The sequence below is a fragment of the Notolabrus celidotus genome, chromosome 10, assembly GCF_009762535.1.
Source record: "Notolabrus celidotus isolate fNotCel1 chromosome 10, fNotCel1.pri, whole genome shotgun sequence".
Lineage (NCBI taxonomy): Eukaryota > Metazoa > Chordata > Actinopteri > Labriformes > Labridae > Notolabrus > Notolabrus celidotus.
The window spans coordinates 36,633,901-36,648,611 of record NC_048281.1 but is presented as its reverse complement, the minus strand read 5'-3'; the positions used below and the strand labels follow the sequence as shown (position 1 = coordinate 36,648,611).

General features: G+C 42.7%; 1 protein-coding gene across 1 annotated transcript in view; it reads right to left on the bottom strand.

The window, feature by feature from the left end:
• Window positions 1-14,711, bottom strand: part of LOC117820656 (diacylglycerol kinase beta) — a 294,341-nt gene that overhangs the window by 49,888 nt on the left and 229,742 nt on the right. The window contains exon 21 of the mRNA XM_034694505.1: window positions 1,585-1,675. Within this exon, the coding sequence (XP_034550396.1) occupies window positions 1,585-1,675 (91 nt within the window). The remainder of the gene's footprint in view (window positions 1-1,584; window positions 1,676-14,711) is intronic.

Here is a 14,711-nt window from a genome sequence, read left to right as displayed (position 1 = left end):
TCTTTTCATCATTTTAAATCCGTCCTGCTAGATTTGACATCGACAGACACGTAAAGAAACAGTGTCTATGTCCTTTCCTGAAGTTCATTCAGTCTGGAATAAGACTTTGGTGTCAGCGGGAAAAACAGTCTGTATGGAGAGCAACAGCAGGTGTTCTAGAATTCTGACATCATCAAAGACAGAATTCTAGAATTCTAGAATTCTGTCTTTGATGATGTCATAATTCTGTCTTTGATGATGTCATAATTCTGTCTTTGATGATGTCAGAATTATGTTTTTGATGATGTCAGAATTATGTCTTTGATGACGTCAGAATTCTGTCTTTGATGATGTCAGAATTATGTTTTTGATGATGTCAGAATTATGTCTTTGATGATGTCAGAATTCTGTCTTTGATGATGTCAGAATTCTGTCTTTGATGATGTCAGAATTCTGTCTTTGATGATGTCAGAATTCTGTCTTTGATGATGTCAGAATTCTGTCTTTGATGATGTCATAATTCTGTCTTTGATGATGTCAGAATTCTGTCTTTGATGACGTCAGAATTCTGTCTTTGATGATGTCAGAATTCTGTCTTTGATGATGTCAGAATTATCTCTTTGATGATGTCAGAGTTCTGTCTTTGATGATGTCAGAATTATGTCTTTGATGATGTCAGAGTTCTGTCTTTGATGATGTCAGAATTCTGTCTTTGATGATGTCAGAATTCTGTCTTTGATGATGTCAGAATTCTGTCTTTGATGATGTCAGAATTCTGTCTTTGATGATGTCAGAGTTCTGAGAACAAATGGAACATTCCATGAAGAAGGTCAGAGCTAAAGAAACATCAGTGTCTCTAATCCTCTTTCATAGACCTCCATTCAACAAACAAACATTGTAGACGTAGTTTTCTTCTCCTCTTGAGGACAGACCTGACAAAGCTTGACTTTGGACTTTGGACTAATCTGCATCATGATGTTGTTATTTCAGCAAACTGAAGACCCGTTAATTACAAGAACATCACAAGAACATCAGTTTCTGTTTCAGGTTCATACCGCTGAAGGAAGACAGAGGGAAGCCTCTGAGGAACTGTTTACAGTGAAGCTGAGACTCTGTGGAACTGTTTACAGTGAAGCTGAGACTCTGTGGAACTGTTTACAGTGAAGCTGAGACTCTGTGGAACTGTTTACAGTGAAGCTGAGACTCTGTGGAACTGTTTACAGTGAAGCTGAGACTCTGTGGAACTGTTTACAGTGAAGCTGAGACTCTGGAACTGTTTACAGTGAAACTGAGACTCTGAGGAACTGTTTACAGTGAAACTGAGACTCTGTGGAACTGTTTACAGTGAAGCTGAGACTCTGTGGAACTGTTGACAGTGAAGCTGAGACTCAGTAGAAACAGATGAGCAGGGGTTAATCTTGGGGACGTAGGTAATGACATAATTTTCAACACATGGCTAGCTTCCTACGTTTCTAGCGTGACTGTTAACAGTGGAGCTTGTGAGAATATAAGTCTTGGCTGGTTCTCTGAGTCAGACACTGTGAGGCATTATCTGATGGGTTCTGTGATGGTGTAACGTACAGCTCTGATCAACACGTGACTCACCTCCACCTCGATGCACTCGTTGAGCTTCTTGCAGGTGGCCGATATGGTCTCCGTGGTGCCGAACTCAAAGTACCACAGCTTGTTCTTCATCCTGAGAGGAGACACAGAGGACAGACATGTTTTTAAACCTCCACTTTACCGAATGTTTCCTCTCCTAACTCGGCGTACACATCATAACAGCGCTCTGAGCCTGAAGCCACGTTTGTTTTGGGTGCATTGGACACATATTGAAGCTGTCCGGCGCCCTGAGTCATCTCGCATTCTGAAATCTGACAGCTCAGGACAGCTTGCGGCCATGTGACCAGAGAGGTCAGAGCTGCACCGCTGCACCCTCAAGCCTTTTAAAGTGGAGACTTGACACTGAACCACAGAACCGGCCCGTCCGTCACACCGGCGCTCTGCTCTCGGACTTTCACTCGTTCACAGAGACAGCGCTCACGGTCGCCTCGGCGCCCTCATGAGAAGAGTTGAAATGTCAACATGGCCTCTGGAGGGGACAAGGGGGGGGAACATGGCTGGTGGAGACTCTGCGATCAGGGTAAATATTGTTGTGATTCACAGCGTTCAAAGCGACCCACAGGACGGACTGAGCGATGGTTCATTTCTGCCCTGCAGACGATTCGTCAGAGGTGACCTGATGGATCTGCTGTGTTTTTAAACTCCTCGTTTGATGCAGATTTGGGACTAAAAGAGAAGCTCACAGTCAGGGTCAGCTTTATCAATATACAAACATGACAAACCTCTGCTCATCTGACGACACCTTAGTTTAAAATCATCTACTCAAAGCTTGCAGGATCTATGACTACATTTACTGCATGTTTTCAGGGCATCTTCAGGTTTCAGGAGGATTGTTCTCATCAGAAAACAATCTTACATTAAAAAAGAGGGTTACATGTACATAGGAGTGCAAAAACAAATGTATAAAGAGAGACAGAGAAGGAAAGGTACTGAACGAGAGGAAGAGGTTGCACAAGTAGGAACATTGCTCCAAAACTGATATTTTGGGACTTGAATAAAAAACTTTGTTGTTCCCTGACAAGCCTTCAGAATAAAGGCATGGTGTGAAAACAAGGGAAATATCTCCAGAGAAAAACCAGGACAGGCTTTTACTTTGAAAAGCACACTGGAAGTGTAACCAAACTTCTCAGTTGATGCCTGAGACGTGTCGGTGGATGTGGACAAATATTGCTGACGGGAGGTCAACTTAAGGTTGTTGAAACTTTTAATACTTTAATTATTTCCCAGACTTCATGCTTTAAAACGACACAATTATTGTTATTTCTATATTTGATAGGATTAAAAAGCACAAAAGTTTACAAGAAAATAAGATAAACACTCAAATTTTCAACCCAAAGCTGCTGCGAGCAAAGGAGGGAGACAGAGAGAGAGTGAGGTAGTTGTTCATCGACTTAGAGAAAAGGTAACGAATGAGCGCTAACAAAGAAGACAGAGCGGTGAAGAAGACAGAACAGGAAGTTATTTTAAAACGCTCTAAAAACATATAAACACATCCGTTGTGCTGCAGGGCTCTGTACCCGGTCTGCTTTGATTTCCTTTCCATGAGAATAATCTGAGTTAAACTGTATTTGATGCTACCTTCTGTTGTTACGCCGACGACACTGTCGTATACGTTTATGTGGAAACACTTGAAAACTTGCAGATGTTGTTCAAAACACACTTCCTGATCTGAAGCTCTGAATGCAGATTAAACTGAGTTTATGTCGTTTACCAACTCAAAGACCGGGTCACAGAATGTTCCTGTGGAGGTCCCTGTTGATGGAGAGAAGATAGAGGTTGATGGTGATCTCTGGTGTCTGTGTATTTTGGTCAAGAACTTTAGGTGGCTGTTGGTAAAAATAGCAAACCTCCTATTCTCAAGATTTTCGTGACCACTAAATTTGGACTTCCACCGGCTCCGTGCTCTCGTCCGTCAACACCCACCGGTTGTGTTTTCAGGACGCAGCACGGAGCAGGACCTCCGGACAGCTGGAGTCATGTGACCGAGGTTTCCCCTTCTGTAATCCCTGAATCAAGGATTCTCCTCCTCCTCCTCTCCTCATCCATGTGGTCTTTCTGGTCCTCTGAAAACCTCTGACCTGTTGACTCCAGGCCTGGCTCCGCTCATCATGACTTTGGTTTGTTGTTGTAGTTAAGTGAAATACGATCTGGTGATAACACAGAGTCTTTTATTCTGAAAATTAACCGGATGTTTTCATTTGGTTTTGGTGAAACCTGACTTCCTGTCCCGCTCCATCTGCTCTGTTGAGATTGATGCGTCGTAGAAGTCTTGTGTATCTGATCCGGAGGACTCCGACCTGCCGGATCAGAGACGCAGCCGAGACGCAACAGAGTGGATCCAGTGGAAGTTAACACATTGACTAGAATAGAAACCATCAGATCCAGAGCTGTGACGGATCGGAGACAGATCTGGTGGAATGAAGCCGTCCTGCAGCCGGTCTATGTCTGCTCTGACTCTGAGGCCGGTCTGACGTATCACAGATGATGGATCCGGACCGCCAGCATCCCTCTGGATGTGACACACACATGTGTTGTGATATAACAGAGGGTGCATGGACGTGCCGTTGGGACTCACAACACAGATATTGACACAACAGCTCAGTATCAGGGTGGCGACCATGTGCCAAGGTTAACAGCAGCCCGGCTCTGCTGGTTCAGACTCAGTGAGAGAGTCCTGGTGTTGTTTGTGACTCCACAGGAGCCGAGTCTTCAGAAGAGACAGATCCGAAGCTTCAAACCATTAAAAGTGTTTATTTTACTTGTAGTGAAATGTTTTAATCCGCTGCACTCGCTCACATGTTTTCCTCCCTGCTAATTGTCTCTGTGTCCCTCGTTCTCCCTCGCTCACCTTAATGCCTCCCCAGAAACCTCTGCTGCTGTCAAATCGGGGGATTATGAGCATATTTGAGATCACAATTAGGAACAGTTGCGATTTCTCAACGAGGCGAGCTGCCTAACCTCATTAAGCTGCTTCCACTTGAGACGCTCTGTAAAAAATGCAATTAACTCATGTTTTCTGGCTCTCTGATGGACGCAGAGTGCAACAGGGAGGCAAACACATCCATAAGCCTTTCCTCCATTATTCCCCGGCTCCTGCTCCAAATCTGACAAAACACTGAACAAAAAGGATCTTCAATAATCTCTAAAAAGCATTTTTTTCTTCCAACTGTTCGGAGGGAATCATTCCTCTCAGGGTAACGACTGTGTGTGTGTGTGTGTGTGTGTGTGTGTGTGTGTGTGTGTGTGTGTGTGTGTGTGTGTGTGTATGAGGCTTCTCAGGATGAAAAACTTATCCTCCAACAAAGAACAAACTTTATCAGCTTTCTTCTTTAAACAGACGGACCTATAGGAAGCATTTTTGCAGTTAAATATCGGCCTCATCTTTCTGACTTGTTAGAATTAAAATCAAACATTCTCACGTTTTAATTTAAGGATCAGAAACTCTCGTTCTCACTGATGAAAATGTTAATCAGTTATTTTATTCCACATGAGGAAAAGTGGATTATAGATGATATCTGTAACTGAACCTTTACTTGTGAAGTTGTTTAACCCTCCTGTTATGCTGCGGGTCAAATTGACCCGTTTTAAAGTTCAAAAATAATAAAAAGAAATGTTAAAAATATTTTTCACTATGAAACTTCTTCTGCTTGGCTTGATTAGCATGAACAACATATACAATGGAAATGGTTCATTTCACACATTTGTGACCCCCCCTGCATGTTTATATTACTGCTGTTTGTGGGTCAATTTGACCCTGTAGTCAAAGTGGAGGCTAAAAGGGTTCAGAAGGTTCAAATACTAAAGGTTTCTTTCCAACTGTGTGACATATTTCACTCCAATCACTTTCCAATGTACATTAAAAAAGTTTTAACGTGAATTTTCATTAAAAACTTGTGAGTTATCCTCTTTGAAATATGATCTGTGAGGATTAAAGAACACCAATGCACTAAATGTTGATTTGAATGGTCAGTAATGGAGTTATAATGAGATTTAAAACATGTAAATTGGGATTTTTTTCGGGTTCTGACACTTTTGAATCATTAAATATTCCCCGGGTCAAGTTGACCCAGGAAGATTATTGCTGTCCCTGAGAAACAAACATAACAGGAGGATTAAACTTTGCATTTTATAATATAATAATGACAATAAATGTTATTTATATCGCACCTTTAAAAACACAGAGTGCTTTACACCAGCAGATTAAAATACCATGAGGAGAAGGACCTGAGCTGTTAGAAAGATATAACACAGTCAGAGTGTGTTCGAGTTAAAGGAAGTGAAAAAATTCAGACAATAAAAACAAAAAGAAAACCTAATTAAAATCTAAAATAACAAAAAAATTAAAAACAGGCAATCAGCAAATTTATTCTAAAAAAAAATTGACTTATAATTTAACTTTTTTATCGTCTTTCAACTCTGTCTAGTCTAAATGTAAATTTTTAATATTAATGGTACATTTCTAACTCTTTGAAATATAAAAAATAGACATAAACAGATCAGTTCTTTTTAAAGTCTGCATGCCCCTGTTCCTACCCAGACACCTACACACGCAGCCTGACCTGCACCTCCTCCAAAATGTGACAATGCAATGAAACACCTCAGACTTCAAGCCCTGTGATTGGTCCCCTGGGCAGCATCTTATATCCTGTATTTACATCATGTATGGAATCACTGTACATTAACCGTACGTTCCATCCTCAGACGTCTCCTCTCTTTTCTTTACTGTATGATCAACATGAACATGTATCAGCTCCAGTTTAAGATAACAGGCTCAGAGTCTTCATGGTTCTTTTTGCACAAGCAAGAAGAAAAACTAGCAGGACCAGAAACAGGCGGTCTGACCATCATAGAAATCACACTGCCCACTAGTGTTTGGGAGGAGTACTGCAGAGCGATGCGGATGCTCTGATGCACGAGTCAACGCAGGAGTATGAACCAGGCTTCATCTTTAATAAACACTGATGCTTCAAGTCTCATTTAAATCAATAATGGAGTTACAGATCTGAAGTGTAAATACCTCTTCTCTTATAGTCTGTAACATACAGAATAAATGCTCCCTGGTTGAGTCTCAGGTCTTCAGAGAGAGAACAAAGACTCAAAGAAAGGTTGAAGGTTGATCCATGTTGATATAAAAACAAGGCAAGCTGGAGGGGCCTCCTCTCACTGATACCTGTTTCCGCCCGCAGCGCCCCTCCCTGCAGATAACCATCTCCTTTAATCCCCAACATGAGCAGTGACCTCCTGACCCCGACACCTCTCTGTGCCCCCTCTCCACCTCCTCTTCCTCCTCTTCCTCCTCTCTCTCACACATTCATGAGGATCAGGGCGGCAGGTAGCAGAGTCAGCGAGGGCGAGTTTTGGCATCACTTTTTATGTGATAAACCTCCTTCATTCCCTCCCTCATCCCCACGGAGGGGCAGAACAGGCCCTCCTGTGTTCTCTCTGTGATTTACAGTCAGCGATAAGACAAGAGAACATCAGAGGAACACGAAGACGTCCGAACCTGCTCCGTGATCCTGCTGCCAACGGCAAGACAAGTGGAAGCTTGTTCCACAAACTGTTCGCCTGGTTCTGTCTTTTATCTGCAGAGTTTGAAGGACGAGCACGAGCCCTGCTACCTGAAACAAACTCTGATACTGTCTGTGCTCCATCAGCTGACGTTTCCTCCTGCTGCTGCTCTCCATACAGACGGTTTCTCCTGCAGACTGCTGACTCCTGATTGGTCGATACTACTCATACTACAAACAGGAACTTCATTTTGAAAATGCAGATCCCCAGAGAACAGATTAAAACTTGTATTTACAGTCTTTAAATAAAGATGAGACAGTTTTTAAGTCTTTAAGGGACAGGATTCTGACTCTGATTGTGCTTATATTTCTGATGTACATCTTTGTAAAGATGTCTCCATGCAGCAGTGTTAAATGTGTGTTTTTCTGCATGAATGAGTAACAGTGACTTGTCTCCTGCTCAGGTGGGAGTGACCATGGTGACCTCCATGCGTGAGGATATCCTGTCCACACCCTCTCCATCCAGCCTGACCCTGACTGAACACAAACAGAGCTGTGAAGTGGGAGGAGGTATTCTGGGCAGAGTCTAAAGGGGGAGGTTTATTTTCTGCAGAAAGCCAACGCTGAAAAAAAACATCAGTGCAAAAAGCAAATCAGCACTTTTGATTCTGTTCAACTGTGACAGGACATACAGAGCCCGGCACACGTCCTGAGTCCTGTTCATGAGTCGGCTTTTAGTAGTCTCGGTTTCAAATGTTGAGAAGCTACATAAAATCTTTACTTTCACGTTGGAAGCAGAGTAATCTTTATTTAGAGACTTTAAATAAAAGCTTAAAATCTGTTCTATGTGGATCAGGTTTTAGTGTCTGCAGGACAAACAGTCTGTATGGAGAGCAACAGCAGGAGGAACAGGATCTCTCTCTCTATAAACAGATCTCTGCATGAAGAGCAGCTAACAATCTGTTCTACATCAAACATTTACACTGAGACACTAATCTGCTTGATGCTGTGGTCCACTAAAGACAATCAGCTGTTTAGATTTCCTGACTTCCCTGAACGCAGCATCAGAAATGATGGATCCCACCTCCATTCAACAAACAAACATTGTAGACGTAGTTTTCTTCTCCTCTTGAGGACAGACCTGACAAAGCTTTTACTTTCAGCTACAACTAACCTGTAATTACAGATTCTGATTCAGAGACATGTTGGATCTGGATCTCAGGGTCTGGGTTTTAGTCTGAGAAGGGTTCTGGTCTCTGTCTGTAGTCTGAGTAGTATCCACCAATCAGGTGTCAGCAGGAAGAACAGTCTGTATGGAGAGCACAGCAGGTGTTCTAAATTCTGTCTTTGATGAAGAAAGGAGAGAAAATAGGAAAGGAGAGGAGGAAAGAAAAGAAGGAAAGGAAAGAAATAAAGGAGAGGAAAGGAGAAAGAAGGATGAAAAATTAGGAAAGGGTAAAGAGGTGAGAAAAAAAGAGGAGGACAAGATGTAAGACAAGAGAAGAGGAAATGAAAGAAGAAAAGAAGATAGGAGGGGAGGTGGAAAAGGGAAAAAAAGAAAGGAAAGTTGGAATAAGAAGGGGAAAGAAAAGAGGAGAGAAGGAAAAAGGGAAGACAGACGGAGGAGAGAAAAATAATGAGGTGAGAGAGAGGAGAGGAAAGAGGAAAGGAGAGGAAAAAAGAGAGAAGAGAAAAGAAAGGAGAGGAAAGGAGGAGGGGAGAGGAAGACAACATTCCAGAATTCTGTCTTTGATCTCAGAGTTCTAACATTCCGTGAAGAAGGTCAGACCTGAATTACAGATTCTGATTCAGAGACATGTTGAATCTGGATCTCAGGGTCTGGGTTTTAGTCTGAGAAGGGTTCTGGTCTCTGTCTGTAGTCTGAGGAGTATCCACCAATCAGGTGTCAGCAGGAAGAACAGTCTGTATGGAGAGCAACAGCAGGAGTTCCAGACTCCTGACCGTCCCCTCTCCCTGAGCTCAGCCGGGTCCTTCAGGCGTCTCTGTGAGCGAACAGAAACTTCATATTCACCGTGAACAGCTGATAAACTCGGCGCTCTGATTTATTTCCACTCTGGCTTCATTACGGATGGATGAGGTGTCAGGGTGGAGTGAGTGGTTTTGCTCCCGCTGCACAAACAAAGCACTCTGACTCTCCGGGATCACACGGGGGTTTTTTCTCCATAGCAACGGGGTCGGGCGTTTGATCGACATTATCATGAAACATTGATCAGAGCACTTCGGCATCACAGCTCCTCCTTTAATGTACATGAGGTGTGCTCACCTTCACTCCTGGGTTATTGATGAGGGGACGTCTGGAAGGGGAAACAACAAGACACATCTTGTTGCTACGCTAACACGGGGGGAAGTCAGACTGAAGGGACTTTCTGTGTTTGATGGATAAATGTTGATTTAGAAGAAAGATGGAGACGACTAACAGAAGACGCTTACAGGAAGTAAGCAGCACGCTGTTAAATGTGACTCCGAATCTGGTAAAAAATGGAATAAATCAACAGTCTTCAATTTAAGAAGAGTTTAAAGGAGAGATTTGGACTGAAGATATCTTTATGAAAATGTTTTCAAGCATCAACTTTGTTTTTGCAGCCAGTAGAGTCGCCCCCTGCTGGTTACTAAAAGCACTGCAGGTTAAAGGCAACTCTACATTGGTGCCACCTTTCAGGCACTGAGGCTGCAAGATGTTTTTCTTAAACATCAACAACATTTTAAATCGCTCTTTTTACAGATTTGTATCGATGCTAGCGTGTTGTTTTGTTTCTTATATAACTTAGTATTTTCTCATACTTTTTTTTTAACTTAAAAGGAATTTAAACTAAAGCATGAGAAGAAACAACTCGTTAGGAGAGATTCAATCACGTCAGAATTTGTATAATCATCCTGTAACCAGTGAGTCGCCCCCTGCTGGTTACTAAAAGCACTGCAGGTTAAAGGCAACTCCACACTGGTGCTACCTCGCAGTCACTGAGGCTACAAGCACTTATTCAACATCAACATTTTAAAACACTCATTTAGCTTTTTGTTAAAGATTTCTATCAATGCTAGCTTTCTTACACGTCTTATTTTTATAATCTTACTTACTTGTTTTAACTTAAACCAAAGAGTCAGACAAAAACAACTTCAAGTTAAATCAAGTCAGAGCATTACTCATTTTAGCAGCCTGTCAAATCGCCCCCTGCTGGCTACAACAGAGAATGCAGGTTAAACGTGTTTTCACACTGACTTCACTTTTGAGGCACTTTGGCAAAAACAACTTTTTCATACATTTCTGAAAAAAATCTATCACATTAAAATCCCTTGAGATCTTTATTTGAGATGTTTTAGACTTTAGAGTTAATAATGTTACTGATAAATTAACTTTCTATAATTTCCTGTTGTATTGTGTTTATTTCAGGTTTTGACTCTGACCTCTGATTTTATTCCAACATCTTTCTTATTCTGTATATTTATTTATATGTATTTATGTGTTTGTATTTTTATGCTCTTCTGCTTGTTGTCTTTGTTTGTTATTGTGGTAGTTTTGGTCATCGTTGTATTCATCCCTCTTCTCAAGTCCTTTGTTTGCAAATCAAAAGAAATGTTGCTTTAACATTGTTTCTATTTCTAAGATGTGTTTTAATGTTTGTTATCAGCTGTATTATATTTAAAGTAAAAACATGAACACTTTGAAGGTTGAGTGAACGTCTGCAGGTAAAGGTGACCTGGGCTGCGGTGTTTAAGGAGTTCTGATCCCTGTTAATCCAATCAGGTGATACGAGTCAGTGACCTCTTCTGAAGTCTGAGCCGCTTACAGATAACAGTCTGATCTTAAATATAGAGTTATTATAATAAACACTACTTTAAATATGACACATCATTTAATACAGGTGATAAACTACAGATCAGGACGAGGGGAATAACTCTCTGTCGGTCTTACTTTGGAGTAAAACTGTGAGATCTTGTGTGTTTCTATTTATCTGAGTATTCCTGCATCATAGCGTGACTCACACTCTGTCCCAGGTGTGCATGTAAGCATGTTTTGTGTCTGCTCCCTTGCATGCTAGCTCTGACATGAAGGAGGAAACACAGCAGAGTTCAACGGTGTCACCTCTGCATCACTCTTGCTTCATTATTCAGGAGGGACACAGAAGCTGGAGGAGAAACAGGGGACAGGTGGAGGACGAGGCGGAGCAGCTTTAGAACGAGGCTAGGATGTGTTCGAAACAAAGTCATGTTTTTCTGATGCTTTCATTTTTTTGTTTTTGAATTTGCATATTTTATGTTTCTGCAGCACATTTGTGGTAATTGTCTGGGTTTCTGCAGCAGTAGTTTCTTGAGTTGTAGCCATTTAAGGAGACACATGAGCCCCACTTTGCATCTGAACACAGCTCCAAACAATGTGCCCTGAAGCTGTTCTTAAATGTGGTGGTCTAACTCATAGTTCATGAAGCCTCTCTCACTTCCTCTCCTCCCTTCAGCATCACCCTCAACTTTTTCCCGTGTCCCGGAGTTTCCATGTCAGAGGTCGGTGACGCGGCTGAAGCTCTGTGTTTAATGAGAAACCCTGTCAGGGTGCGTGAAGGTGTCGCTGCTGCTCGGCTGACGTGTCGATAGTCACACGTCCCCTCGGTCCCAACGGCCCTCGATGGGAGGGTGACACTTTAGGGGGGGGGGTTGTATGCATCTGTAGCTGGCAGGGGGCCGTGTTTGTGGTGCCAGTGTGTGAGAAAGACACACACACACACACACACACACACACACACACACACACACACACACACACAGAGACAATGCAGGATTGTGTGTAGAGAGGACAGTAAACAGAGTGAGGAGCTACATGTGGTTGGAGGTCTCTCTCTCATGGTCTGTAGCTGCCGTATTCACACGTTCACAAAACTCCTGAAAACGTCTCAGATCTTTAAAGTGAGCGTCTCGTGTGAACACACAAACAGCCGACATCTTCACCCCGACTTTAACCAAACCTGTCACTGCCAGGCCCCGTGTAAGATCTCTGCAAGACATGTCATTTATATCATGTGACCGCTGCAAAAACAGGAAGCGTGACGAATAACAGGATGAATAAAAACATGTGAGGACGGAGAGTGATTGTCAAGAAGAGAACAACGATGCACGTCCGTGTGTTTACACGTAGCGTTGATATCAAAACAAAGACAGTCATCAAAACCAAAGTCTGAGGCTAACGTCCTTTAGAGCAGGGGTTCCCAAACTTTTCATCCCAAGACCTCCAAAATATAGGTGCCAAAGACTCACGACCCCCACTGTCCCTCTTCATGATTTAATGTGTCTTCATTTAGCTGGTCTGCAGAAAGTGACCCTACACCTATATGAGCATGTGTCTGTGTTTCCTGTGTGTTATGAATGAACCTGCTGCTACTGATGCTTTAGATCATTAACTGTTCACTAACCCTAAACTTAGGAGTCATCTGGAAACAAAGAAAGGCAGAAAACTCATTACACTTTATATTTTACAGGTTTTATTTCAAGGTTAGATTCTATTTCTGTTGATATTTTTAGTATAATGGGTAAAATGTACTATTTTAGATAATTAAGAAAAATAACATTCTTGAAGACATCTCATGACCCCCCGTTTGTGTCTCCTGACCCCCAGAGGGTCCTGACCATAGACTGTGTATATAATGGACAGCGTCGCTCCGCCTTTTTCCAATTGTACAGTTTTGAAGCCAAAATATCTCGTTCCAGAACGCTGCCATCTTGTAAATTTGCTGCAGCCAGAGTCTGCGCAGTAGGGAATCTGTGTGTTTCCACGGTAACAAGCTCCGCCCTACAGCGTCCCGTCTCGAGGTCCTATGGAGTTTCACTCTACGGCAGCTGTCAATCAAAGTAAACAGGAAGTAAAACCCTGTTTTTTAACCTCTAATAACTAACAAAGAAGAAATTGTTCAGAAGAAAGAGGCCTTCAACACAAAACAGTCAAATAATAACTACATATCACCACAGCATACGGAGGGGAGAAAACATTCCTACCACGTGGATTTATGTTTTAAAGTTTGACTGCAGCTCCATTCAAATGAATGGGGGAGACAGAGTTTATGACCTGTACTGCAGCCAGCCACCAGGGGGAGCAGTTTTTGTGGCGGCCTCACTTTGAGCCGAGCGAGATGACGTCCATTTAAAATACAGTCTATGGTCCTGACCCACACTTTGGGAACCCCTGATGTAAACAATACGCCGTGACCTCTGCAGTGTGCTCTTGAGAGCTAATCTATCCTGGATGTGTGTGAACAACCAGCTTTGGGTTAGTTCAGGACAGAGCTCCTGAAGATGTCCAGTCTCCAGGAGTGCATATGTGAAAGAAGGAATCGTGTAAATGTGAGTCTGAGTCGGCCATGTTGGTTTTTTCCTGGAGCTAGAGGCGACTTCTTGTCACTATCTTCGACTATGATCCCTCTGGGGGAGGACAGCGAGGATCCCGACTCCTCTTAACTGACCAACACACAAATAAATGTTTGTAAAACACTTTGAAGAAGTTTGTTTCTGCAGGAGGAAAGCTCCTAAAGCATGAAGCTTTCTCAGCTTCTGTAGCGAGCCTCTAGTGGACACTTGAGGAACTGCAGCTTTTACACTGTTTGCTTTAGTGGTTGCAGCTTGTTCTCAAAGGGTTAAAGGTGATTTATCTTCACACATCTGTAACAGACTTGTTTTAATTTAAACACTTTAAAGAGGGATCACGTCTCTGAGCTGAAGCTCCAGTCAGACAACAACAGAGCAGCTTCAGTCGTCCGTCAGTGCTCCGTGGAAGAAGAAGAAGAAGAAGAAGAAGAAGAAGAAGAAGAAGAAGAAGAAGAAGAAGAAGAAGAAGAAGAAGAAGAAGAAGAAGAAGAAGAAGAAGAAGAAGAAGAAGAAGAAGAAGAAGAAGAAGAAGAAGAAGAAGAATGTTTTGTGTTGTTGTGTGAAGGGGTGGGAGGCAGCACGGTTCATGTTTGTTGAACTCTCAGAGCTACACTTGGATCAAAGCCATGAACATTCACAAAGCGATGAACAGAACGAGTTCATCAAAGAGAGAAAGAAGAGAGACGTAGATTTCCAGGTTACTGTGCTGAAACCTTTAACTGGATCCATCTCACCCTCCACATAAACGCTTTACATCTCCTCACTCCGGCCTTTGTTTAACGGATCAAAGAGAGCTCCTCCCCCCGGGGGACAGAGGTATCTTTCTTTTATCTTTCATCACCCTCTCTCCCTCTCTTCCTCTCTTCCTCTCTCCCTCTTCTTCTCTCCCTCTCTTCTTCTCTCCCTCTCTTCCTCTCTCCCTCTCTTCGTCTCTCCCTCTCTTCCTCTCTCCCTCTCTTCCTCTCTCCCTCTCTTCCTCTCTCCCTCTCTCCCTCTCTTCCTCTCTCCCTCTCTTCCTCTCTCCCTCTCTTCCTCTCTCCCTCTCTCCCTCTCTTCCTCTCTCCCTCTCTCCCTCTCTTCCTCTCTTCCTCTCTTCCTCTCTCCCTCTCTTCCTCTCTCCCTCTCTCCCTCTCTTCCTCTCTTCCTCTCTTCCTTCTGATGCTGGAAACAGATACAGAACCAGGGATGTGAACTAAAGCATTAATTATTCAAATTCAAAGAGAAAACAATCTTTAC